Source organism: Cannabis sativa, chromosome 3 (genome assembly GCF_029168945.1).
Source record: "Cannabis sativa cultivar Pink pepper isolate KNU-18-1 chromosome 3, ASM2916894v1, whole genome shotgun sequence".
In the NCBI taxonomy this organism is placed as follows: domain Eukaryota; kingdom Viridiplantae; phylum Streptophyta; class Magnoliopsida; order Rosales; family Cannabaceae; genus Cannabis; species Cannabis sativa.
In genome coordinates this window covers 43,654,059-43,681,604 of record NC_083603.1, presented here as the reverse complement: position 1 = coordinate 43,681,604, position 27,546 = coordinate 43,654,059, and the positions used below count along the sequence as shown (strand labels likewise).

General features: G+C 33.4%; 4 protein-coding genes across 4 annotated transcripts; 1 reads left to right on the top strand and 3 right to left on the bottom strand.

The window, feature by feature from the left end:
- The first annotated feature begins 13,081 nt into the window (after nucleotides 1-13,081).
- Nucleotides 13,082-18,169, top strand: LOC115708764 (nucleotide pyrophosphatase/phosphodiesterase). The gene is made up of 12 exons (XM_061111221.1): nucleotides 13,082-13,603; nucleotides 14,166-14,278; nucleotides 14,454-14,529; nucleotides 15,600-15,722; nucleotides 15,809-15,904; nucleotides 15,987-16,116; nucleotides 16,280-16,361; nucleotides 16,444-16,576; nucleotides 16,681-16,886; nucleotides 16,968-17,093; nucleotides 17,221-17,530; nucleotides 17,660-18,169. Exons 1-12 carry the CDS (start codon nucleotides 13,388-13,390, stop codon nucleotides 17,963-17,965), a joined length of 1,917 nt encoding a protein of 638 aa, XP_060967204.1. The 5' UTR covers nucleotides 13,082-13,387; the 3' UTR covers nucleotides 17,966-18,169.
- A 231-nt stretch (nucleotides 18,170-18,400) lies between these two features.
- LOC115709240 (uncharacterized) lies at nucleotides 18,401-21,055 on the bottom strand. Its single transcript, XM_030637288.2, has 7 exons — nucleotides 20,426-21,055; nucleotides 20,154-20,340; nucleotides 19,817-20,067; nucleotides 19,333-19,447; nucleotides 19,109-19,201; nucleotides 18,825-18,968; nucleotides 18,401-18,628 (listed from the first exon to the last, which is right to left on the bottom strand). Exons 1-7 carry the CDS (start codon nucleotides 20,788-20,790, stop codon nucleotides 18,512-18,514), a joined length of 1,272 nt encoding a protein of 423 aa, XP_030493148.2. The 5' UTR covers nucleotides 20,791-21,055; the 3' UTR covers nucleotides 18,401-18,511.
- Nucleotides 21,056-21,539: 484 nt separating this feature from the next.
- LOC133036091 (uncharacterized) lies at nucleotides 21,540-23,168 on the bottom strand. The gene is made up of 4 exons (XM_061112570.1): nucleotides 23,077-23,168; nucleotides 22,507-22,966; nucleotides 21,861-22,410; nucleotides 21,540-21,757 (listed from the first exon to the last, which is right to left on the bottom strand). Exons 1-4 carry the CDS (start codon nucleotides 23,166-23,168, stop codon nucleotides 21,540-21,542), a joined length of 1,320 nt encoding a protein of 439 aa, XP_060968553.1.
- Nucleotides 23,169-24,990: 1,822 nt separating this feature from the next.
- On the bottom strand, nucleotides 24,991-26,868 carry LOC115709239 (stemmadenine O-acetyltransferase). Its single transcript, XM_061111223.1, has one exon. The coding sequence runs from the start codon at nucleotides 26,466-26,468 to the stop codon at nucleotides 25,101-25,103; it is 1,368 nt and encodes a 455-aa protein (XP_060967206.1). The 5' UTR covers nucleotides 26,469-26,868; the 3' UTR covers nucleotides 24,991-25,100.
- Nucleotides 26,869-27,546: the final 678 nt, after the last annotated feature.

Below are 27,546 nucleotides of genomic sequence, written 5' to 3'. Positions count from 1 at the left end.
GACAATTTTCAATAGCGGCATAGATCTCTTCTAGTGGGTTTGGTAAATGAGCAAAATAATCCCACTAGAAGATATCTATTTTAATTGTAACTTCAATATTACATATATGCTACTCACTCTCACTGTCTCACACCTTTACTCTTCAAAACTCACTCATACAATTGTTTGGGGGAAAAAATGGAGAAGAACATGAAGGCCCAATTAGGTATATGAAAAGATACAAAAGTCCAATCGGACATACCCGTAACGTTAAAGCCCAACAATCATGTAAAAATATGGGTGTTCATCCGATCCAATCTGCATTTTTTTGGTCAAACAACATCCAATCCGCACTAATAAGTGCGAATTTTATATTTTGGATCCAATCCGATCCGCATAAGAGTTTAAATCCAATCCAATCCAATCCGCAATAGTGCGGATTGGATCGGTTATTTTGGATCGGTTACTTTTTTAATAATAAATTATTTAATATTTCATAAAAAAAATTAAAAAAAGACTATTGTTTCTTAATCTCCAATACTAATCTATTTCCATCTCTATTTATATACAAATTAAACCAATATACATATATATATATCAATATATATATACTTATCTTTAGATTTACACTAAAATATATATGTATCTAATTACTAAAATAAATAAACTAGTATATATATATATTTAAACTTTGTGTCTATGTGAATAAGAATTATTTTTCTTGTGTTTTTTATTACAAAATAAATAAAATGCACCAACTTAATATATTACTAAAAAAGATTAAGAAATTAGAAGTTTGTGTCTTTTTTTTAATTAATATATATTACATATTATAATTTTTTAAAAATGTATATAATTAAGTGCGGATTGGATTGGATCGGTTACTTTTTGAGGTCAAACAACATCCAATCCACACAAGTGCGGATTTTAGATTTTTCAATCCAATCCAATCCGCACAAGTGCGGATATCCGCATTTTGCGGATTGGATTGGATTGGATCGTGCGGATTGGATTGGATCGGATACTTTGTGAACACCCCTACGTAAAAAACAAAGCCGCCCACTACTAGATAAAATACCAAAAAGCCCGAGAAGTTGCAAGAAGACAAAATAAAGCATAAAACGACAAAATATGAAAGGACAAAATAGGAGTCCATAACTCGGAATAATAACTAACGACAGACTTAAAACACGACCAGAAGAAATAAGTGACAATGGTAGATTCAAAGACATTCCAAAGAGATGAGGCCCAATTTGAGGAGTCTTAGATTTGAGAGTTGTTGAGGGACATCTATTGATGAGATAGCTGGCAGTTTGCAAATTTTCTCCCCAAAACTTCTTGTCTAGGCCAACACCCCTTAGCATATATCTCACCCTTTTAAGCAAAGTTCTATTCATTCTTTTGGCAATTCAATTCTGCTGCGGAGTCTTGATCACTGTCTTGTGTCTTGCTATGCCATTGTCTTGGCAAAACTTTGTGAACTAATCTGAGCAAAACTCTATACCATTATCTGTTCATAGCTTCTTAATTCTCCTACCAGTTTTGTTTTCTATCAATCTTTTCCAAGTGACAAAGGTTTTGAAGGCTTCATCTTTTGTTTTGAGTAGAAACACAGAAACCCTTCTGGTGTAGTCATCAATAATGCTCATGAAATAGCTAGCACCCCCAATGGTCTTAGTCCTTGAAGCACCCCAGAGATCTGAGTGCACATAATCCAGTTTGCCCTTGGTTGTGTGTAAACCTAGAGTGAACTTCACTCTGTTGCACTTACCATACACACACTCTTCACAGGATCCCAATTTCTTTCCAAGTTTGCCTTTGATAATGCCCTATTTCTCCAATTCATAGAGACCTCTCTCACTAGCATGACCTAACCTCATGTGCCACAGTCTTGTATTGTCTCTATCACTGTTCTTAACAACTAATTTTTTTTCCAACAACAGTTTTTTCTTGCAGATAGTAAATGTCATTTTTGATGTCTCCCTTCATTACTATCTTAGAACCCTTCATTACTTTCATTGAATTGTCTACCTTAACAGTGCAACCTCTAGATATAAGTTCACTAACTGAAATTAAATTTTTCTTGAGTTCAGGGATAAACCTGACTTCTTGTATGAGTTTGACTTGACCATCATGCATTCTGATCAACACACTTCCCATTCCTGAGATTTTGCAAGCTTTGTTGTCCCCCAACAGAACTGATCCACCCTCAATTTTCTTAAATTCACTAAACAGTTCTTTTCTTGGTGTCATATGGAATGAACACCCATAGTCAAGAATCCAATCACATATGTTTCTTGACTTGTCACAACCAAAGCTTCAGCAGACTCATAACCATCAAAGGCAATGCCTGCATCACCTCTTTCCTTTCCCTTTTCTCTGTTCAATTTTGCCTTGAGTGCCCTACATTCATCTCTGTAATGTCCTTCCTTCTTACAGTAGTAATACTGTTTTCCTGGTTTGGATTTTGTTTTTGATTTGTACCCTTAATTGTGTCATTTGTTCTGATTGTTCTTATAATTTATCTTGTTGTATCCACCCTTGAAATCTTTTGAATCACTTCTGCCTTTGACAATAAACTGTCTGCAACACCATCAGACCTCTCATCATTCTTTTTCTGTATCTCCTTAGAATTGAGTGTCGCCTTGACCTCTGTCATGGTCAAGGTCTCTCTACCATGTGGGATAGTGTCCACAAAATGTTCATAGGATTTAGGTGGTGAGTTGATCCATAAGATACGTTGATCCTCATCTTCTATTTTCACACCTATGTTGCTGAGATCCAAGATGATTTGATTGAACTTATCAAGATGCTTTCTGAGTTCTCTTGAATCTTCCATCTTGAGAGTGTACAACTTCTTCTTCAGGTATAGCTTGTTCACAAGAGATTTCTTCAGGTAAATCGAGGCAAGCTTCTCCCAAAATCCCAAAGCTATTTTCTCATTTGAAACTTCTCTCAACACTTCATCTCCCAAGCTCAGCAAGATGGCACTATGTGCTTTTGTTTCAATTTCTTTAATCTTCTTCTTGTTATCTCCCAACTCTTTCAATTCTTCCTTGTCAATGGCTTGGTATACTCCCTGATGAACCAAAATTGCTTTCATTTTAATCCTCCACAATCCAAAATCATTTGCTCCATTGAACTTGTCTACTTCAAATCGTGCGGAAGCCATAGATCACTTTCTTGATTCTGTTCTTACTTCAAGAAACCTGAGCTCTGATGTCAATTGTTGTGAAAGAACACCTCGGTAACAACACAATAAACACAATAATAATCAATGAAACCAATTCAAGACAATGCACTATAATGACAACAATCATAAACCAGTAGAAAATCATTAAACACACACAAAGAACACAAGAACTTAACAAGGTTCGAACAAGGTAATAGTGAATCACCTTGCCTACATTCCCGGCCAGAAAACAGCCACAACAAGGGCCTTAGAGAGTCTTTATTAACTGATCTTTAATGAGAAATTACAACAGTTCTTATTACACAACTTGAGAAGCTTTGCTTCTGCAATTGAACGACTTACAAGTGGTGATGATGACAAACAATGCATCACACCATTACAAACACTCAAGGGCAACTCATCTCTTTTCTTCTAAACAACTCACTATAAATCTCTCTCTCTCTCTCTCTCTTGCAGTTGATTAATTCGGTTATATTCGGTACTGCAAGAGTAGTTTAGGGAAAAGATTTGATATTTGGCCAACACACAACATAATATTATGTGTATATAATACATAATTATATTTAAGTATGTGTAAAATATGTAACATATATAGTTTTGTATATAATTAATATTATATATGTTATATATTTGATTATATAGTAACATACATTATATTAATTGACAATAGAATTATTTAAGAGTTATACTTTTATGCATAGAGTTATATGTATTATTTATATAATAATATATATGTATAATTTATCATATTTAGGCTCGTTTGGAACGCCGTATTATGTCGTATTGTATTATATTGAATTGGATCATATATCATATTTTTATATATTACTATGTTAAACTTTAATTTATATTAAAATATTATATATTTAGGTGTCCATAAAAGTTAATACCACATATAGTTTTACATAAAAATATTGCATAAAATACAATTTAATATAATACAATACAATACAATACGACCTAATACGGCGTTCCAAACGAGCCTTTAGTACATATGATAATAAAGATGATGAATAGATATGTATTTATTGTAGTGATTATCAAAAAGAAACTTTAGAATCATTTTTCATATAATGATTTTCTCGTAAATCTGTGATTATTATGTGTTAATTCCCTTTCTAACTCGACTCCATAAGTTTTGTTGTGTCTTGTTTTTTAATTTGTTGTAATAATAGTGTTTTATCATCCTATTTTGTGGGGTGTGATTATCATTTCAGGTTTCACTAATATAAAGTAGTTTGTTTTGAGTCTTTGAAATAATGATTATATATTAATATTTCTTGAAAGACCTTATCGATCGTCAATGTTGTTATATATTCTGAGAATAAATTACCCCCTCCATTACTTCGAAAAGGAATATGCTTTATTTTTATTTTGTTTGTTTTTTTCTATTAAAGTTTTTTCTTTCTTTTTGCTAAACGAAAAAAATTTCATTAAAACAAACAGACCAACAAACAAGTTTTTTTTTTAGGAATTTCATAATTGTCTAAGAAAATAAATTAATAGATAAATATGAAAATCTAGCTGGTCCCTTAATAAAATTAACTAACTGATCAAGATCATAGCGAGCCAACTGTACTTCCCTTTATATCTTTTTTTTTTTTTGGTGGGAAGATATTATACCATAACAAAAGTATAACTTTACAGGGAAGAAAAACGTGCTCATAATTATAATAGTTTATGTAATATAATTTTCATCACTTTTTTCACATATGTGGTCATTTTTTCTTGAGAAAAAAATCTCTTATTATAAATTAAACAGAATTATTTACTAGAGAAATAATACTACTACAAAAATAACTATTTCCAACGATTCTAAAAATGCTTTTTTTAGAGACCGTTGCTAAAAATTAAGTAAGTGTTTAAAATTATCGGAAAACATTGGGTACTCCCGACAACTTTAAACACTCATGATGTATTCTCGATAATTTTTAAACGTGCTTTAAAAATTGTAATTTTTTTTAAAGAGAATTGTTGACGGTTAAAAATCGTGGCCTAGTCGCCTATAGTATATTATAGGCAATGGTTTTTAATCGTCAACAATTAGTCAAATTTGAAAAAATTTCAATTAACACATTTTCCTCACTCCAATATATATAACACGTTTTCAGATTTAAAAGTTTTCAAATCTATACATTTTCAAAATATCTCTCTCTCTCTCTCTCTAGAGTTCTCCCTCTCTCTCTTTCTCATAGACGGCAGTCCACGAGCTCCATCACTCGTCTCTCGTCTTTTGCTCTCTCTTTCTCACTTTCTCTTTCACGAGCTCCATCATAGACGAAAGCTTGTTCAAGCTCCACCATGGTCGGCCACGACCACGAGCTCCACCACGAGAACCACCGTCACTCGTCTCTCTCTCTCTCACTCTCTCTCTCTCTCTCTCTCTCTCTATTGTTCAAAGACAGACGCACGACCACGAGCACCGGTCAGTCTTCTCTATCTCGTCCACTCTTTCTCGTAACTTTTTTTATTATTATTTTTATTTTGAGATTTATTTATTTTTGAAATTTTTATATTTCACAAATCGTTGGAGATCTCAAAGTTGTGGTTTCGACAGACTCATGGCCCAAATCTCGACTCTTCAGGGCTCTTAAGGCCAAATGAAACTCCCATCTTGGTTTCAAGGAGGATGAAGGGGATAATTTTTTTTTGGGAAATCCACTATAGGGACGGTATTCACGACGCTCATATAGGCGACAGTTTTATAGACCATCAGGAATTCTTTACCTGACGGTATTAAACCGTTAGGAATTTCGAGTATTTTAGTAGGCAGAGGAATTTTTTTTTAATTAAGTACAATCATTATCTAATATTAAAACTTGTTTAGCTAAACTGTGAGCAGTTTAATTAGCATTTTCCTGAACATGAGGCAGGATAAATAATTTTTAATATCAACCACCAAGTCTTAAAAATAAAAAAGGCTTGAAGTTTGACAATTAATAGAATTAACCAACACTAGGAAGATATGTAGCATATTTATAAATATTTGTTTAGTACTATTTATTATATCAAAATACAAATTAAATTAGTATTATTTATTTTCAACAATGCTCATCTTTTATAATTTAAACTTTAGACTCAAATTTTATCAATATTGCTAAATTATCATCAATTATATACATTTTAAATTTAAATTGCATTAATACGCTGTGTTCACCATAATTTAAACTTTTAAAAGTGATACTTTATATATGATATTATAATTATTTCTGTCGAGCTTGGTAGATGGATATTAAGCAGTACTAAATTAGTAATAACTTTATTCTCATATTCAATTTTTTTTTAAAAAAAAAAGAAAAAAAAAATTGATCACAGTGGATCATTTACTAACATTTTCATTATACCATCAAATATTTTTGTCAAGAATATATGTTCTTTCTTGTTTGATTAAATTTTAGGTAAAATCTCTAAAATTTTTACTTTATTAGTAATTAATTTCTAAAAGTATTTTTTACGAAAAAATTTCTAAAACTTGTATTCTGTTAATAATTTACTATTTCCATCCAATTCCGCTGTTAAATGTGATGTTGGACTGCTGGATATATTGTCGACACGAACACAACATACACGTGACATGACTGTTGTGATATTTTGCACACGCAAGTGTACGTATCGTTAACAAGAAGTAAATTCACCAAGAGTGAGGTCGATCCCACGAGGATTGTAGTTAAATATGTTAAAAATAAACTTTTACTTCTATTTGGTTGAATAAAAATTAAGCAAAGATTATAACTAGAAAATAATAAAAACAGTGAAAGAAGAAGCAATTAAACTAATAAGGAAATTAATAGTTAATAAAAACTAGGGCTTTGACTTCAATTTTTTTTTATTGATTATGGCCTAATATGATTATCTCCCTATTATCAATTTCTATGCAATAGCAGGTTTACTAAGGTAATTTATAGTCTTCTCAGATATATAAATCTGAATCACATGCAAACTTTCTACTCTCGTGATAAATTTATCATGCAACAGGCATTAAACACAGAAACCTTATAAGCTATCTAAACTATATAAGTACTCTCGTCCTATATCGAAATTCAGTTCTATTTCACTATAGCATAATTGACACTCACTTCTCAGATTTCGCATCAAAATCATAGACAGTTAATTGGTGATCAGGCAATTAAAAGTAGTTAAGCACAAATAAAATAGAATACATAGAAATTAGGGAAAAAATAAATCATATTAGTACCATAAAGCAATATCAAACAATATCCATCTAACTCTAATTAAGTGTTTAGCTACTCATGTTTATGAAAGTAAAATCACACATATTAACTTTAAGAAAAGAGAAGAAAAGAATGTTGAAGACCCTCTGTAGAATGCTTCCTGTATTGACTTTGGTCTCTGAAATTCGTACTCCTTTTTTCCTCTAAATTGCTTCACTCAAATCAACTCCAGTTCACTCTTTATATAGGCTTTCAGGCACTAAAAAGATATAAAAACGCACATGTTAAATGCCTATTCGAATTAGGAAACCACCCAAACCCACATGAGACAAACACACATTTTTTGTGCCGTTTAGGGGGCCGGTTGTGGCCCCAAAAAGGCTGGGCCGCAGCCCGTGTTGGAGTTTCACCAGATGGCTTGGTTTTGACGGTGATTTTTCTGCTGCGTCGATTGATAGTATTTTGGCCATAACTCTCTCGATATTGCTCGAAATTGGATGATTTGAGAGAGTTATGTCTCACATTGAGAGAAATCACTTCAAGAGTGATACTCCCTTTACATCCCTCCACACACACTCACTATGATCTTGGACTCTCTCTCTAAACTAAATCTAAAGTATGAGCTTTGGAGATTATAACTCTGAACTCAGAACTCTAATCTCCAAAGCTCATACTTTAGGGGACAATTGTTATACTTAAATTTCGGCTAGCAATAAGAAGCTAACACATGTATCAGAGCTGGAATATGAACCAACCCAAGCTGTGTATTATTAAATGAAAATTAAATAACTCACCTCGAGAATTACAGTAAATAGAAATATTCAAACTCGATGCCATATAGACATTAGCAAGATGTGAGTAATAACTATTGACTAATAAGACCGGCGTTGGCAAGATAATTCTTCCTACTCTACCAATTTCTTTTTGGTCTCAATGAGTTCTTGAGCCATCCAAATCACTTCGGGATCTTGTTCGTAATTATACTCCTCATCGTTCTTGTTATACCCATTGTCCTTAGGATCATCCTCCTGATCTTCCTCGTCGATGGGATTTTTATCATGTATTTCTCACATTGTTGATTCTTCTTGGGGTGATTGCTCACTTTTGACGTCTCTCCGTCCCCAACAACACCCATCTTTATGTGTGTAGTGGGAGGAGGATTAACATCATCCATAGTGGTATTCCCATCACGAGTTTTAGGTTTGGTGGCGGTGGTTCTAGTGGCTACCATTGGTGTAGTATACAACATCAATATCAAATCTTTCTCTAGTTCTCAATGAAAGCACCAAAATATTTACCGAGTTTTTCAAAAACTGATTAAAAATAGAATGAAAGATAAAGAAAATAAATTAAATATAAATATCAAGATGAATTTTTTTTACATGGTTCGAGTGTTGACAAACTCTAGTCGACGAGTCAATATTATCTTGCTAGATAAGTCTTCGAGTATTAAACTAGTGTTCTTGTCTGGTTTATGAACCCTGGCTTTAGCCTTAACTTGTAAGAATTGAATCTTTAACCCTTTGTAATTTGCATGAAGGGGTTTTATTATATTTATAGGCTAGGGTTTTTATGTAAACATATTCCACTAATGGGGTAAATAGAAGTAATATATTAACATTGGACCTATTTGGTAAGGCCTAGCCTGTGAAGCAATGGTTATATGTACATGTAGAAACTACTTAATTTTGATAGGTAAAAAACATGTGCCACCTTCGCATGTAATAAAGGTAATTTGATAGTTATTGGACAATTACCATATATTCTTTTATGGTTCTCATGATCTCTAGATATGACTTTGGGGGACAAAGTCCTAATATGATGGGATTTGATATGAAATGAGCATCATATCAGCCTTGACATTCAGAGATCTATTTAATTACCTTTCTAGAAGTATCACAAAAATTTATCCAGATGTCGTCTCCGCTGGGCCCTTCTCTCGCCTATATGAGATGTCCATCCGGAACCTAGATGGCCTAACTTAGTGAGTGTAATCCATTATTCTGAGTGGGCCCGCAACTGGACCTTTGTTGATTGAATTAGAGTCTTAGATGTGCACGTGTCCCTCTCCTAAAAACATGAATAACATGAAGAAATATAGTTAATTACTATAGAAAAATAGACTTTTAACGTCACGTTTTCATATCAACAAAAATCTCAATTTTCGTCTAGAAAAAGTCCAAAACTTTTGGTTGGCACATTTTGAGTCGGGAAACAGTGCTAGAGAAAGAATCACAAGTAGTAGGTCTTTTGTTGGCAAGACTTTATCAACATTTTTTTAGAAGGTGCCTAGAAAAATATTTTTTTTGTGCTCATGACTATATTGTTAGGGACTTAATTATGTATAGATCACTTAATTTATAGCTACAATGTAGTTCATCCTTTTATAGATGTATTGCTTTTTCCTTTTTTTTTTTTTTTTTTTTGCTGGAATAAAAAGAAAAGATTGAGTAGTGCTTGTCATTTCCTAAATAATTCCATGAAAAATTGTTTTTTATGGGCCCTAAACTCGGACCCAACTCTAGACCCAACTCTGGCCTCAGATTCGGACCCTAGCCCCAGACACTGGCCCCGAACTTGGACCTGGCACCGACCCCAACCCCAAACCTGGACCTGGCCTTCGCCTTGAACCTAGACCTGGACCTGGCCCTAGCCCTAAATTTGGACCTGGTGCCGACCCCGAGCCTTAGACCTGGACCCTGGACCTCAGACCTAGACCTGGCTTGGGACCTTGGATGCAGACCTAGACCTGTACCCTGACCCCGAGTACCAGACCCAGCATCCGACCCCAAACCCAAGACCCAAACCCAGAATTTTAGCCCCGAACCCAAGACCCAAATCCAAGGTCCCAACCTTGGACTTTGGACCCAGACATTAGATCCAAACCCTAAACCCGAACCCTGGACCCTGATATTAGACACCAAATCCAAACTTGAACTCGAACTCTGACCTTAGACTCGGAACCCAGACCTAGCTCCGGATCCAAACTTGGACTCAGACGTGGACCCTGAACTTGGGTCCAAGGTCAGGATCGAGGTTGGAGTCGAGTTTATGGTAAATATAATATTATAATTATAACCTATCAATACAAGTCAATACCAAACATAGTATTGTATATTAAATAATACTAATTAATATAAAACAATACAATCCAATATAATATAATACAATAAAATACAACACAGTGTACCAAATGAACCCTATACATTACAATTATCTTGAGAGAATACTTCATCCTGTATAAAGAAAAATACAAATATACATGAATGGTTGTGATATAATATTTACATATAATTTTCTTAATTAGTAAATTTCTCGAAATATACAGTTTGGAATACATATAATAATTGTTTAAATTTTAGATGTCAAAATATGCCTCTAACATCACTCAATGAAAAAATAATATACTGAGAATAATGGTGTCCTGCGTTAAATAAATTTCCTCCTAATAAGTTATACTATATATTTCCTTTGCAAGCAATCCAAACATATTCTCCATCCTATTGGTATTAATTAAATATAGGAAATTAACTTGTAACTTGTGTTATAAGTAATCTTCCAATTAAAAAGACATTTTCTAAGTAAAACTGTTTTCCACAATAATTTTGCAAGAATTTTTCTTCTAAATCATCGCAGTTTTTTTTTTTATTTTTAATTTTTATTATTATACATGTATAAGTAAATTTCATTACTTATAATATTGGTGTATATATATGTAGGAAATTTCTGCAAATTTTTTTATGTAATCCACTTAGTTATACTTAAATCTTTATATAATTTTTTTAGTGGTAAAAATTCTTATGTAGTTTCTTTTATTGCACTTAAATTCTTATATAATTTTTTAGTGGTAAAAATTCTTATGTAGTTCATCTTTGGCAACAAAATGGTTACACATTTGAAGCAACATTTATCTCTGAAATAAATGAGTACATAGGGATTTTTTTGGGCATTTTACAAAAATACTGCATTTGGGGTAATTGTTTTCAATTTTACTGCCACACGGCAGAATTAACATTTATACTGTCCTCCCTTTTTTTTTTCTTTTATACTGTCAACAACAAAACAAAAGTATGAGGCCTCCATCTTTGACAATCACAGACATAACCACCACAACAACACCAGGACACCGAAAAATAACCATTAATTCCGACAAGAATAAACAAAAGCAGTAAAATCGACGTCAATAAATAATCATGGCAAAACAACGGTAAAACAACACTAAAACAATCAAAAAAAACAAAAGAAAAAAATGATTAAAAAAAACAAACAATCTGCTGCACAACCTCAACACCAGATGCAAAATCAACTATATTTGCAAGTCTATTCCTAGAAAATTATAAAAAAAAAAAACTACTAAAACAACACTGAAACAACACAAAAACAAATGAAGCAAATATAACTACTTAGAAAAATATAAAAGAAACACACACCTCAAAACTCTCTTGTGAGTGAGCTCGTCAAATATATTTATAGGAGAACCAAAAGAAAAAAACCACAAAAATAGCCAAAGAGAACGAAGAAGAAATGTATTTATAGCCTCCATCTTCCACACTCACAGACATAACCATCACAACAACACGAGAACACCCAGAAAATACCTATTAATTCCAGCGAGATGGAGCAAGGGCAGTGAAATCGGCATCAAATAAATAAATCATGAAAAACAACAGTAAAACAATACTAAAACAATAGTAAAACAAAAAAAACAATAAAAGAAAAAAATGATCAAAAATTAACTATGTTGTGCACATCCTCAATACTAAATGCACTATATTTGCAAGAAAAGTTCTAGAAAATTAGAACAAAAAAAAACCACACTAACTCTTATATTTTCAAAAAAAAAAACATAACTAAGAACTTCAAAAAATTATAAAAAAAAAAAAAAAAAAAAAGAAGAAGAAAAGAAAAGAAGATGAAGAAGAAGAAGAAGAACTAAACATGAAAAAAAAATAAAAATCATGAAAAACAACAGTAGAACAATACTAAAACAACGGTAAAGATGAAGAAAAAAAAACTTGAAGAAGAAGATGAATATTAGAACATGGGGGTGAGATTTATTTGAAAAGCTAGAAGATAAAGATGATGAAGAAGATGAATAGTGAGAAATGGGAGTGGGATTTTTAAATCTATTTAAATAAAAAAAAGAATGAGACATGGGGTGTGATTTTTAAATTTATTTAAATAAAAGAAAAAGTAAAACATGTCACTTTTATGACACATCCCATCAACCTTTTCATCAAAATAATAATTATTAAATTATCTCAAAAAATAATAATTATTAAATATTAAAAATAATAAATAATAACTTTTATATCCATTAAAATAAAAAATTAAATAAATAATTGAGCCCATGTCCCAATCAATCTAAAAAAAAAAACAAAACAATAACATAAAATTGAAAATTGTTGGCAGCCGAAAACGAAAAAGAAATAAAAAAAAGTTGGCAGCCGAAAAAAAAAAAAAAAAAAAAAAACAGTACAAAAGTTATTTTTGGAGTGTAACAGTATAAAAGAAAGAAAATGGGAAAACACAGTAAACTGTGTAAATTTCCCTTTATATTGCTAAAAAATTTACATTGAAATTTAAGTGTGACAAAATTACTATTTAAGGAATTTTGCCACTAAACAATTAACATAAGAATTTTAAATACAACAATGTCAATTATATAAGCATTTATACCGCAAATAATATCCCTATATATAATACTGGTCAGCAAGTGTATTTAAATTTTGTGCTTAATTTGATTACTTTATAGTTTCATTAACATAAAGACAGTCTTAATTATTAAGACTTTATTATAAAGTAATTGTCGATATTAAATTATATACAAAAAGATGCATAGTTTTATTAATTAAGAATACCCACTTACTACTCATCCTTTTTCTATTTAAGGAACGGCTAATTAATCGAATCAAACACAAGCATAGTAGCACAAGCAAACACACACACACACAACTAATGTGCTAACTTTCTCATCTCTGATCTCTCTCTCTATAAATACATATTTAGATATATAACATTCATTTATTTTGTTAATTTGAAAATGACATACTTAGATGAAGTGTGTATGAAGAGATTATTAGTGGTGTGGGTTTTGTTGTTGGGATTATTTTCATGCTCAGCTTTGGGTGATCACGACCAAATAAATCTTAATGCGGATCAGCCACTCTCTAAAATTGCCATTCTCAATTGCAAGCTTGCTCTTAATAACAACTCCTCTTCTATTTATGCTAAAATTATTGATCTTCAACCCAAAAAGGTATTTCTAAATACTATATATTTATACAAAAATTGTAGAGTTTTCATTGTTTGTAGTCACTGCATATTTTTAAATATGTCAAAATTAGAATTTAAACAACTAATTGCGCATTTATTTTGACTATATTGGTACGTGCGTATTATTTATTTTTTATAATTATTACTTTATTAACACATAGTTCATAAAAACAAGTAATTAGTCATTTAGTTACCAAAACATGTAACTTTAGAATTTATACAATTCTACGAGTTTTTTCTGAACTAGATTGTCAAATTTCAAGCCCTGATTTTCCTTGAAATTTCTAATGCAAAGATTACTTTACTATAATTTTACTCAAAAATTTTCAGAATTTTGAATAAATTGTTTGAATCATGAGTTCAGTATCTTAAATTATTCAAAAAAAAATTTATAAATAATAAAAATTACAACTTGTTCACTGACAATATAAAAAATATGTATTTATTATAGGTAGTAATTACAAATTAAATACTTGTATAGAGGTACTTTATGTAATATATTAAGTAATCAATTAATTAATGTTGTGGGTATACTGCATAATTAGGGTAAAAATAATAATGGTATTGAAGAAGATGCAAAATGGGTGAGTGTGACTCTTAAGAATTCAAAACCAGCCAACGATGATTGGGTTGGTGTTTTCTCTCCGGCGAAATTTGAGTAAGTCTATTCATAATAATCTAATGTTATATATATATATATATATAAGTCATAATAGATCGAGGTATAAATGACTTGATGATAATAAATGAAATTAAATGATCATTTTTAATATATGTATAAATATATATATATAAATATTTATGAAGATGATCATGAAATCATGTATATGCAGCTCCTCAACATGCCCACCAAATGGAGCTAAGGATAGCGAAGTGGAAAAACCATACATATGCTCTGCTCCTATTAAGGTTTGTGTTTTGTATTACTTTTTTCTTTTTTTTACACATTTTGTCTCTATTTCAATTATTCTTTTTTTTAAAAAAAAAAATAATAAAATAAATAAATTGAGTGCCTTCAATTAATGGTTCTTGCATGATTTACTTTTTTGGGCAATGTGTATTTATTTTTTTATTTTTTTGAAGAGTGCAATGAGTAGTTTAGTCAACTATATTATATATAATCTTTGATCGGAAAAACTATATTATATAATCTAATAAATTAGACTAATTAAGTTTTTTACTCATCAACTTTGACAGTTATTAAATTATGTACCTGAACTTTTAAGGTCGTTAAAAATGCCTCCTAAACTACTAAAATTGTTAGATTTAAGGACTTTTATTCAATTTTAGTAAAAAATCCTAACATGAATGAAAGTTCAAGATGCATAATTTAGTACATGTCAAAATTCGAGAGCCATGATTTGGTAGATATCTATCAAAGTCTAGGGAACATTGTTTAGTACATAAACAATCACTGAAATAGTAAAATTAAATAAAATTAGATAAAAATACTTAAATCCAACAATCTCAATAGTTCATTGAGTATTTTTAACGACCTTAAAAGTTCAAAGAGCATAATTTAGTACATATCAAAGTTCAGATACAAAAATCTTAATTAGCCAATAAATTACTTAGATTGAGGAGTTGTCGCCAACTAATTTCATTTGAATCACTTCACTTTTTCTTTTTATTTTCATTGAAAGGTCATTTTACTTTTACTTTTTTTATTATAATTATTATAAAGATTTTGTTTTTGCCTATTGGACAAATAATTGATAAACGTGGGGAAAAGTGTTGTAGTCATAATATGTCTATGAAAATTTTGATTATTATATTAACAATGTAAATTATTTAAAAAAAATTAGAAAATTAGTAAAAGAAATGCAATGATACGATGAACACAATAATAAAAATGAAAATAAAAATCAAGTGTCTTAATTACATCATACATAGTAAAGATTTTTCTGTGAAGCTCTTTATAAATGCCCCTATAAATATTATTAAATTTCTCTAACATGTTTCTTTTTTTTATGCTTTAGTTCCAAAATGCAAACTATTCTAGTAAAGATTACACGACCACTGGTGTAGCCACTTTGAAGTTTCGGTTAATCAATATGAGAGCCGATTTTTCCTTTGCCTTGTTTACAGGTGGATTCTCAAATGTAAGTACTAAGTATATAACATAAATAATAACTTAACTGTTAATCCCATTTATTTAATAATAATAATAATAATAATAATATTGCAGCCTAAATTGGTGGCAATTTCGAACACTCTACCAGTATTTGCTAATCCAAAGGCACCCCTTTATCCTCGTCTTGCTATAGGCAAGGCTTGGGATGAAGTAAGTTACTTAAACTGAGTTGATTATTATATAACAACTATTTATCTCTATTTGCTTTTTAATTTATAATCTTGGAATATAGATGACTGTAACTTGGACCAGTGGATACAACATAGATGAGGCTGTTCCATTTGTTGAGTGGGGTCTTAAAGGAGAAACCCAGCAACGATCCCCAGCTGGAACACTCACTTATGATCGTACCAGCATGTGTGGTATACATATATTATTCACTAAAACTCTCTAATTCATACTATGGTGCTAGTTCACTCACGTCAACAAGTTATAACTATAATAAATACCGTTATGTTAAAAAAAAATAAACTGGAGCTATAGGCGTTTCCCGAAAACTAAACTATTCTTGACCTTGTTTTGTAGGTGCACCTGCAAGAACAGTTGGATGGCGTCATCCTGGATTCATACACACAAGTTTTCTTAAAGAACTATGGCCAAACTCTCAGTATGTAATTGAGTTTTGTTTGAAGATATAACATAAAAGGAAGTAGAGTAGTATAACATAGTAATTTTTTCAATTGTTTCAGATACACTTACAGAATGGGTCATCGGTTATATGATGGTTCATACGTATGGAGTAAATATTACTCTTTTAGAGCCTCACCGTACCCTGGACAAGACTCTTTACAACGTATTATTGTATTTGGCGACATGGGAAAGGTAGTTTATAGCTTAATTAATATATATTACTAAATGGTTATGGTACCACAATTAAGTATTAATCTTAAATTTATGATCAGTAATTATCATTTTTTTTATTTCAGGCAGAGAGAGATGGTTCGAATGACTATGGTAACACACAACCAGGTTCACTCAACACCACAGATCAACTCGTTAAGGACCTGAAGAACTATGACATAGTTTTCCACATCGGCGATATGGCATATGCCGATGGATACCTATCTGAGTGGGACCAGTTTATCGCACAAGTCTCACCCATTGCTTCAGCTGTTCCATACATGGTTGCAAGGTTTGTTTATTTCTATCTAATATCTTCTATTTTTATCAGTTTTGCCACATTGAGCTAATGTTTTTTATCATGTAAATGAAGTGGTAATCACGAACGTGATTGGCCAAATTCGGGGTCTTTTTGGGACACATCTGATTCAGGAGGTGAATGTGGTGTACCTGCTGAAACTCTCTACTATGTTCCAGCTGAGAATCGAGCCAAGTTTTGGTAAAACTTCACAGCTTTTTAGTTTATATAAATATTCACTCATGAGAAGATAATATTTTCCTGATCTATACTAGATGTCACAAGAGGATGAAAATAAAGTAATGTAAATGTAATGCAACATATGCAGGTACTCAGCAGATTATGGAATGCTTAAATTCTGTGTAGCCGATAGTGAACATGACTGGAGAGCAGGATCAGAACAATACAAGTGGATTGAGAAATGCTTTGCATCAGCAGATAGAAGGAAGCAGCCTTGGTTGATCTTTATAGCTCACCGTGTTCTTGGCTATTCATCAAATGCTTGGTACGCCCAGCAGGGCTCATTTGCGGAGCCTGAAGGAAGGGACGACCTACAAAAGCTTTGGCAAAGATACAAGGTCGACATTGCCTTTTTTGGCCATGTCCATAACTACGAAAGGATATGCCCCATTTACCAGGTATAGCATTGGTTTCCCAGTTGTGCACAAACACTATTGAAAATCCATAACTACAGTTCATCCATATAAGGTTCTAAAATTTTACCAATATGTATTCTAATCTTGCTTCGTTGTTTGATGATAATGCAGAACCAATGTGTGAATGATGAAAAATCACATTATAGTGGTGTTGTAAATGGAACTATTCATGTGGTAACTGGAGGAGGAGGAAAAAGCTTGGCCAAATTCAGCAGCTTGACCCCAACTTGGAGTGTATTCAGAGATTATGATTGGGGATTTGTCAAACTCACAGCCTTTAACCACTCATCACTCCTCTTCGAATACAAGAAAAGTCGTGATGGTGAAGTCTATGATTCTTTTACCATTTACAGGGAGTACAAGGACGTATTGGCCTGTGTTCATGACGGTTGTGAACCAACCACTTTGGCAGCTTAAAATATCATCCCTTTTTTCCTAATAATTACAAAGGGCATTGTGGGTTTAAAGTATCCAAACTTTGTAGTAAGAACACTGTGAAGGAGATGAAAGTACTAAAACTATCATCTCTCTGTCTATTTTGTGGTATTCTCTAGCAGAGGTTTTCTTATGATGAATTTAGGTATTTTCAAGTTAAATAACACCTTATGCTTCTTCTATAAATGTGTTTTAGCTTCACAGAGGACATTGAACTAAATCTAAATCTGACTAGTCCTTTTTTAAAAAGAAAATTGCCTAAAAGGAGTATTAATAAATTTCTTTGAGAACTTTTAAATGTTGTGCTATTCAGATAGATTTTAAATACAATGGCCAAAGGCAACTCACACATAGTAGAATAACAGAACAAAAAAAGGAAAGTCCAAGAATGTAGAAGACAGTGATTCCGAAAATAAATGGATTAAAATTGGCAGATGCATTCAACTAAACCAAATATATAACTTAGTCGTCGAGAGAGTACTTACATTTCAAAGTGTAACAACATAATAATTTGTATTCCACTCACTATCAACCAGCCATTTCAACATCACTAGGCTTGTTTCCTTCATCATTTGATGAGTTAATTAAATTTACAATATCATCAACTCTTAGAGGTGAGTGCCTAACCATATATTGAAACATAACCTGCAAATATAAATATCAAAAAGCAGTGAGAGGTATAGCATACTACTAATGACTACACTGCCCAATTCACCCAAATTATATATGCCATTATAAGTTTCTTCCCCCTTTGTTTGACTTAGTGACATCTAGAATAATGGAATAACAAGAAGAAAAAAAACTACTGAAAAAAGTACATTATGATATCTTTTCCACAAACCTTGGAATAACTATCTGCAAAAGCACGTGCTCTATTGACCTTGCCAATATAGTGTAAATCAGCCTTCTCGAACTTTCCATCCACAACCCTCAATCCTCCATCACCAATAGCAAAACGGAGAAGATTTCCAGAATGCAATCCTAACTGAGAAGTACAGAAATATCATAATTAAATTTCCACAAAATTGAACAGCTTGAACATACTTTGTGGGCTAGGGTGACATGAGTACAAGTTCCCTTACAGCCAGTGACAGTACAAAAATATAAATAATTAATTGGTGTTACCTTCTGTATAAACTCCTGATCTAAGAAGCCAAGTACTACAGGAGGATCATCTGATGTTGTCACTTTGCAATCATCATGGAGCTCTAAAACCACCTGATATTGAAAAAATAAATAAATAATCAAATATTATGACATTATGGAATCTCTACTCAATGATAACCTGAAAAAACAGAAAAATATACACACACAATAGACATTGAAATAATGCAAAAGAAAGCAAGCACCTGTTGTTGGCTAAGGGCCTGTCCTTTGTTATCTGTATCGATAACATATTGACTACAACCCTCATCCTTCCAAACTAATGTCAATGGTGTATTACCCGGTTGATAATGTGCATGCCTGAGAAAAGACAGAGTGAACAGCATAAGAAATATGGTGTGCTTATAAACATATTCTATAAACACAGTGCTTGCAGAGTGAAAACAGAATCCTTTAGCATAAAGAGGTGTTGGTGAAATCAAATTCAACAGAACAATAAATTTTTGAAGTTGTTATAATACCAGTGTCAAGAAGTAGCATTAGGATGCATCCTACAGCCTCGGATAATCACATATAATTTTAAAAGATCACAAAGCTAATAAAAGAGTTGGCATAGCAATGTTACATTATAGTCTCCCAATGATTTCTCTAATTAACTCCAACATGAGCACCAAAAAACAGAAGCTTTTAACAATATAAGCACCAACAAGGCATAAGAGAAAGGCTTACTTATTATAAAACAATAGACCGTCCTTGACATAAGGTACTTCTCCAGTATAAGCTGCGTGGAAACCACTGTGATCACAGCTGTAAACGGGTACCAAACTAAACCTGTACTTGTGGAAATGCGAGGGAGGTTCACAAGCTCCAGTTTCAGCTAGCTTAGAGTTCATCCAAAAAAACCTGAACTCCGAACTACAATCATATAAAGAGTAACCCCGCCAGCACAACATGTCGATAACGTAGTAAGTTTGATCTAACTGCGTACAGTAACCCAGCTAGACTAATTAACAAACAGTTGAAGTGCAATACAGAAACAGAGCAATCAACTGTGAGAATCATTTACCTCGTGAAATATGCAGTCAAGTATGGAATAAGACTGAGCTGGCCCAGAAACGTCCCTGGAACGAGACCCATTGGGAAGTTTAGATGGAAAATGGTGAAGCACAGACCCATTTCGTTGTCTACTGATTGTGGTTCCGTTAGAGGATACGACGAAGCATCTCTTCCCAGAAGGCCTCGCAAATACATACCTACTCAAATTCAACACGAGCTTCATACATACATACATAAATATAATACACACATATGACATTACATATTATAGAAGGAGCGAACCAGTCATGAGGCAATCGATCAGGGACATCGATCATCCACTCAGGGAGCATAAGCTGTCTTGCGAACCACTTTCGAGCCTCTGAGCCTTTCAGCTTGGAAGCTTGGTGAACATCGAGGTCGTTCGAAGATGTCCCGGGTTCGTGTTCGGTTTGGGAATCGGGTTCAGGTTCAGGTTCCGGTACGAGTTCGATATCTTCGGAGCCAGAGGCATGTTCGAGGGAGAGTAAAGTAGAGGCCAAGCGGCGAGCTTGAAGCTGAGCATCGCGACGATTCTGCTCCTGCCGCCGAAGCGAGAGCTCCCTCCGCCTCTGTTGATCGGAGATCGCCGGTCTCTTGTACTGACGACGCAAATCGTGAGGCGCCATTTGAGTTTCTAACCTTAAGCGTAGGACTCTTCCCCCAATTTTGAAACTCACTCGTAGGATTGCAGTAGATTAATGTCGTTTAGGATCAATTTTGTCTACACACAATGTCGTTTTTTTTTTGTCTTATCAAGAATTCAATAACATTGCAACAGATAACAATACAACTAAATTCAATATTCATTTTTAACCTCGGTAGATGCAAGACTTTCTATTGTGCCCCTTGCAACCAGACTTGCTACAGATTTGTTTTACCACAATCCTTTTACCATTACAACCAGTTCGATTTAACTTAATTCTTTCAACCTTTTGCTGCTTCGGTCGCCTTACTAGTTGCTTCTCAACAAGCATTTCAATTGTCATATTCTTTATATCATTAGGCAATTCCCACTCACCCTCATCACAAGATGGCATAATTGTATCTTCATATGTGCTCTTCTAATATTTTGTTGTATAATATGGCGAGCATAGTGCATACATACTAATACTTCGTTGTTGAGCTGCAACACATGTATGAGGACAAGGAAACGTCATGATTTGGAACAAGCCGCAAGTGCAAGTTTGTTCCTGCAAGTCCACTACGACACTGGTCTCAATTGATCCTCCAAGGTGGACATTCAACGTGTAAGGTCCACATGTGTCAACGTTCAAATACTGAGATTTCTCAAACTACAAGCCAAGTCCTCCTCCATTTCTGGTGCTAGGGTCTTTGTCCACTGGTTAGCTTTTTCTTTTTGCATAGCAAACCACTGTTAGACTTTGGACCTCAAGAATGCTACATAAGCAATGATCGAAAAGCCTCTTGCGTCCTTAGTTGTGTTGTTAAAGCTCACAGCCCAGTTACTCGTCATTACATTGTAGCCTATCCTTAGAAAGTTCGACCAAACCCATTTCTCAAATCCAATTTCCTCAAGATATAATGCAACTGCAACAGTCATCGCCTGAATCTTCTCAAATTCTCTGTGAAACTCTATTTTTTGAATACGTGTAGGCATATGTGTAAATATAATTCAAGGAGACATCAATCTTGAACTTGTGGTTGACGTTCATAATAATGTGGTGGTAGCATGAACCATGGTGTGCATTAGGGAACACGAGCTCTAAAGCATGAACAATGCTTTGATGCCTATCTGACATGAAGGCTAAGTTCTCAACATCATCAATTGCATCTTTCAATTTTATCATAAAATAGGTCCAAGTGTTGTGGTTTTTGCTATCAACTAAAGCGAAAGCTATTTGAAAAATATGGTTGACTGCATCCAGTGCCACTGCACACAATATTTGCCCACCATACCTAGTCTTCAAGAAAGACCCATCAACACATACAATAGGTCGAAAAAATCTAAACCCGCATCTATAAGGACCCAGCAAGAAGAAACAATACTTGAAGCGACCATCCTCTACCACAAAATTCGTGATGGTACCTGGATTTCTTAACTTTAGTATGTGCAAGTAACCAGATAATTTTGAGTATGAATCTTCAAGTGTACCCCGAACTAGGCGTAGTGCCTTCTCTAGACACTTCCAAGCCTTTTCATAACTCATTTGGATCTCAAAATCTGTGTACATATCTTTCCTTATATCATAGGTCAAATGATCTGAGTCGTCAGTTGCGAATTTATCCTTAATTAGGTGGGCAACTATCAAAGGTGATGCTTGACGGTTATCTTTTCTTCAAAGATTAAGGGAACATGTATGTACATTTTGAAATGTAGTCACCTCAAATATGTTAGAAAGTATGTTCTTCTTCTCTCTTAATCTCCTCTCACAATCGGTATCCTTACATGTAACGTACCAAACAGTAGTACCGGACTTACTAACAAAGTAGTCGAACCATTTCTTCATTGCATACAAGCCCAAAACTATCTTTAAATGCTCTTTGTCTCTAAAAAAATTTCCTAGATGTAACTCCTTGACTGGTGTGCCACCCATAGATATATAATGACTGTGATCCTCGATGTCTTCTCTTGTAAACATTTTCTCATTGATTTTACTGTAACTTGTCGAAAAAGAAAATGGATCGCCAAATCCAGTATCATTGGTCCCTCTAACATCACTAGGACCACTAGCATCATTGGTCCCTCTATCATCACTAGTTCTTCTAGCATCACTAGGACCTCTAGCATTACTCGTTCTGTCTGGACGACTACTACTAGTACCGGGTGTTTGGCGATTTTCTCTACGGGGTATTCTTTACTGTGTCGGTTGCTTGGGTGGTATATGGTACGATAGTGGAGTCAAGTTCAAAGCTATAGCAGCAAAGGCCTCTGTATCTTGGTCCTCTCTTACATCATCATTGCCCTCAACATACCATTTAAGGTCGGACCATCACTAAAACCATCAATAAAGGGCATTTGTGCTAAAATGTCATTTGTCGGCATCATATGATTTAGTTCAGGTAACACATCGGCTGCCAACACCTCTGGATTTATTTTTGGAACGAAACTCCCAACCTCGCTATGAGTATCCTTAATAGTACTTAATGTGGTACTAGGATTGTTACAGAAATTCTTCTTCACCAAAGTCAGAAATAAGGGAGTAAATTAATCTAGCTTTTCACAAGCATAGGCAAAAATGACCTTACACGCTTATCATTTCCAATAACTTCAGGTCAATACATTAAACTTTTCATGTACTTGTAATTTACTTCCAATTTCAAGTCATAATGGACTTTGTCAACATCAATTCTTCGCACAAAAGATCAACCAAATGTGAGTAGCTTACATTCGTAGCAATCTCGAATGTTAAATTTTCAACTCAGTTGTAAACTCAATCTCTACCCTCAAGCTCCCAAACACCATTATACATAATGAATGCAAAAACAGTTGAACCTGTCATCCACAGACATTTAAACAGAATTAAAAATTAGAACAAAAATCTAACAGAGTAGTGATAAAAAAAAATCCTGAGGCCATAAATTTATCAAGCATCGGACACAATCGGACCTATATCAGACCAACATCGGACCACATATGATAAATTCCAACAAAAACCTATCAGACCCACAAAATAAATTCTAACACAAACTATCGAATAAAACCGTCGGACCAATCGGACATGACATCGGATATGGGGTATAAAACAAGATTCTAAATGCATCGGACATATTATCGGAATGACCATCGACAAACTATAAGGCATCAGACCCATCAGACTCCCCTATCGGGCCTATTTACACATCATCCCTAACCTTGGAGCTGATCTAACCATCGAACCACTATCGAACACTTATCGGACACCATCAGTCCAGACGAAAAAAATACCAAAAAATAAAAAAACGTAGAAAACTTGACCAACAACTATTTTCACACAAAAAACAACATAAAACAGTAACAACTAACAGATCAACTATTAAAACAACATTATAATCTAAATATAACAACCAACAAAAAAATTAAATAAAGAAAAATTATTACCCATTAAATTCTTCTATAATGTTCCGATCAAAAAAATAACTACCACTAAATCACCGAGCTTATAGTATAGTTTGTATTAAAAATTTATGTTATTTAGTAATGAAATGAGTGAAGAGAATGAAAATTAAGAGAAGAGAGAGAGAGAGAGAGATTGTTATTTTAGGTTGTAAAAGTATAATGGGAATTAATATTAAAGTAGTCTTTTAATTTTGCACAATAAAGATTTAAAGGAAAAAAAATTTCTTAAGAGCATTTCTAATGGTAAAACTTTAGAGGATGCTTGGTGAGGTAGATATATTATGTGGCAAAACATTAAGATGCTATATTATTAGAGAGAAGAAGATGTCATTCTAAAAATTTGCATGGATGCTATATATTGTGGCATTGATGCTATTCATTATTTTTTTAATAAAAAATTGAAGCTATTGTAGTTAAAAATTAAGATATATGTTAAATAATATTATGTGAGGTCATAATTATAATATTTTAAAGAGTGTTATACATGCTAGTGTTTTTAGAAATAAGAGTGCAAAAAGTAAACTATTATATTTTTAGATGATGTGTAAATTTTTAACAACATTAAATGATACTACCATTTGAGATAGTGTAATATATGCATTAAAAAAGTCAAATTTCTCAAACGTATCAATTTTGAATGGGATATAATAAAGGCTGAGGACATGTGATTCCTTTTTGAAGATTAACATGTTAATAAATGGTTGATTTTGTCAACTGATCATTAACGTGCAATCGATGCAATCAAGAGATTAAATACAATTCACTAAGGTTTAGCATAAGAAAGTGGCAAATTTTTATTGATATATTTTAATATTTGTACTTATTTAAATAAATAATATTAAAATCAGTAACCAAGTAAGCAATTATGAGGCGCCACAGTCAATCCAATTCCAAAGGACTAGGATCCACTTGAGCTAACTGGAGAAGTTGGGTATTACATTCCACAATAGCCATATCATCTTCGTCCAAACTCACCCAAGCTTCAATCCCATCTCCCGATCTCGTATCCACCAAAATAACCAAACTAATAACCATTGAATAACCACTCAAACAAAAACTGCTCACCCATATAGGCCTTCCCCACCCAAAATCAGCTTCGTAAAACCCAATCCTACACCAACTACTCACCCCCATATAATCAACTCCCTCACTACATCCCAACTCACCTATTTCATCCACCCATTTCATCATCCAAAACTTTCCCTCTTCACCTCTCATCATTCTCTTCACAAAATCATCATCAATTCTCGCCGTTGACTCTCTCACTAAACTCACCAACTGGGTTTGGTCCACCTCAACTCCGTCCGATTTCGCCACCCCCATCCAGACTAAATTCCCAATAGAATTCTCTGGTAGATACGGCGTCGTTCTTCTACGGAGATTCACTATATGGTTTAGTAACGAAGGCCTAATTACGACGCCGTTTTTTTCTTTACAAGCGGTCATAAAACATCGCCACAAGAAACCCGAAACCGCCTCGACTCGGGTCGGGTTTTCCACGTCAGAACTCGCGGATTGAGACTTGAGAATCGATATGGACGAGGAGTTGAAAACGAACCGTTTTGTAATCGACTTGCCTTTACTGAATAAAGAACCGAACATCGCCTTTGAACAATCACTCAGCCATAATGAATCGTCAGCCGGGAAGAGAGAGCCCGCCACGAAATTGGGCCCAGTCGGGTTATCGAAACCTTGGGCCTCGGCGGCCCAAGATTTAATAAAGGTGCTCAAAGCGACGCCGTCTAGGATTTTGTGTGCAATACATAAGCCGAGAGCAATGCCTCCACAGTCAAAGACGTTGACCTGGATGTTCGCCACGTAAGCTCCCGTGAGATTTGATTCAGTGGAACCCAATTGACAGGGAAGGAGTTTATTGACCAATAAGAGATCAGGCCCAGGATGACTAAGAAATTGTCGAAGAGAAAAGCCAACGGCTTGGGTTTCCACGTAATTAGCTCCTTCATCGTTACATTCGATTGAAAGTTGGTCTTTGAATTTTCCAGCTAATGGATAAAATCGGGTTAGGGTAGAGGATAAGGATTTTCTTAGAGATTCTAATCTATTTGAGATGTCGTTTTGATCACAATGGTCTGAATAATTGTTGTCGTTTGGTAGGTAGAAGAGGACAATGGGAGCGTATGGTTGGGGAATTAGCTGATCCAATAGAGAAAGCTTGAAAATTCTGAGGTTAGAAGGTGTTGGACAAGATGGTTTGATGTTCATACTTGAAACAATTTTTAGTTCCATTTCTTTCTTTTCCTTTTTTCTCAATTTGATTTGTGAAAGGTGAGAAGACTATTTATAAATAAATATAGTTCATTTCGTCTTATGTTATTAGTTTTAAATTGAAAAAAAGATACTTCTATCTTTCAAGTTGTTATTATAAATTTTTAGTCAACTTTTATGTTTGAATATACATGTTGTTTTTACGGCTATATTTATTATAGTTATAAAGTAAAACTTTTTTAACACCGGGGATGATTAGAATATGAAAAAGTATATATTTATATCATTATAAATTATTTGAAATTTTTAAAAAATTTATAAATATAATAGTGTAATTACAACAAATAAAGAAAAAAAAATACTAAACCATGTAACTTAGAGAGCATATAAGTTGACTAATAAGTGGTTGTAAATTAAAAAAAAAAAATTGATTGGTTGGTAGGCATTGGTGAGAGAATCATTATAAGCTTCAATTTTGTCAGGTTTTGGGTTTAGACGGCAGAAAAGAAAAAAGGGCCAAAAACAGTAGAATCCGGCGAAGAATTTAGGAATAAAATATAGTGATAGGGGTAGTGGGGTATACAAGACTTTGATGGGTAATCTAATCTGGATCTGGGTCAACATTAATTAACGAATGCAGTTTAGATCGTGGCAGACTAGAGCCTCCAAAATCAATAGCAAACCTCGGTGTGGTGTTCTACCACCATTAATATCATCGCTGATTACAATTATTGTGGTTTGACTATCAAGCTTAGGGGTGAGTCGTTGGAGTCTACAACTACAAGTTGAGAGAAGGAGTTTCTGGTGCTGGTTAAAAGAAGGGAAAGGTCCAAGGGAGGTGTCCCTGAAGATAAGGGACCTTGATAGAAGGAGTGGTGGTGAACCAAATGTCGTCGTTTGTCGGTATTAGATTGATGGTGGACTGTGATGGGTATGGTGATGCCCATTATCTTTTCCAACAAAGTGCCCTACAAAACAAAGTTATATTTAGAGATAATTTTTACTCAAGATATAAATTTGTTGTCACTAAATAATTTTTAATCACCACATAAAACTACTTATAACTAAAACATAGTATTAAATATAAGTGAATATTTCA

Excerpts from the sequence above, each read along its gene's own strand:
- LOC115708764 (XM_061111221.1), top strand. The coding sequence starts at position 13,388 with ATGACATACTTAGATGAAGTGTGTATGAAGAGATTATTAGTGGTGTGG. Across the intron at positions 16,362-16,443 it reads GAACTATGGCCAAACTCTCA|ATACACTTACAGAATGGGTC; the intron begins GTATGTAATTGA and ends CAATTGTTTCAG. Across the intron at positions 17,531-17,659 it reads GGATATGCCCCATTTACCAG|AACCAATGTGTGAATGATGA; the intron begins GTATAGCATTGG and ends ATGATAATGCAG.
- LOC115709239 (XM_061111223.1), bottom strand. The coding sequence starts at position 26,468 with ATGGAACTAAAAATTGTTTCAAGTATGAACATCAAACCATCTTGTCCA.
- LOC133036091 (XM_061112570.1), bottom strand. The coding sequence starts at position 23,168 with ATGCCGACAAATGACATTTTAGCACAAATGCCCTTTATTGATGGTTTT. Across the intron at positions 22,411-22,506 it reads TACTTTCTAACATATTTGAG|GATAAATTCGCAACTGACGA; the intron begins GTGACTACATTT and ends CACCTAATTAAG. Across the intron at positions 21,758-21,860 it reads GTTCCCTAATGCACACCATG|AGTTTCACAGAGAATTTGAG; the intron begins GTTCATGCTACC and ends TTCAAAAAATAG.
- LOC115709240 (XM_030637288.2), bottom strand. The coding sequence starts at position 20,790 with ATGGCGCCTCACGATTTGCGTCGTCAGTACAAGAGACCGGCGATCTCC. Across the intron at positions 20,341-20,425 it reads GATCGATTGCCTCATGACTG|GTATGTATTTGCGAGGCCTT; the intron begins GTTCGCTCCTTC and ends GAATTTGAGTAG. Across the intron at positions 19,448-19,816 it reads GGTCTATTGTTTTATAATAA|GCATGCACATTATCAACCGG; the intron begins GTAAGCCTTTCT and ends GTCTTTTCTCAG.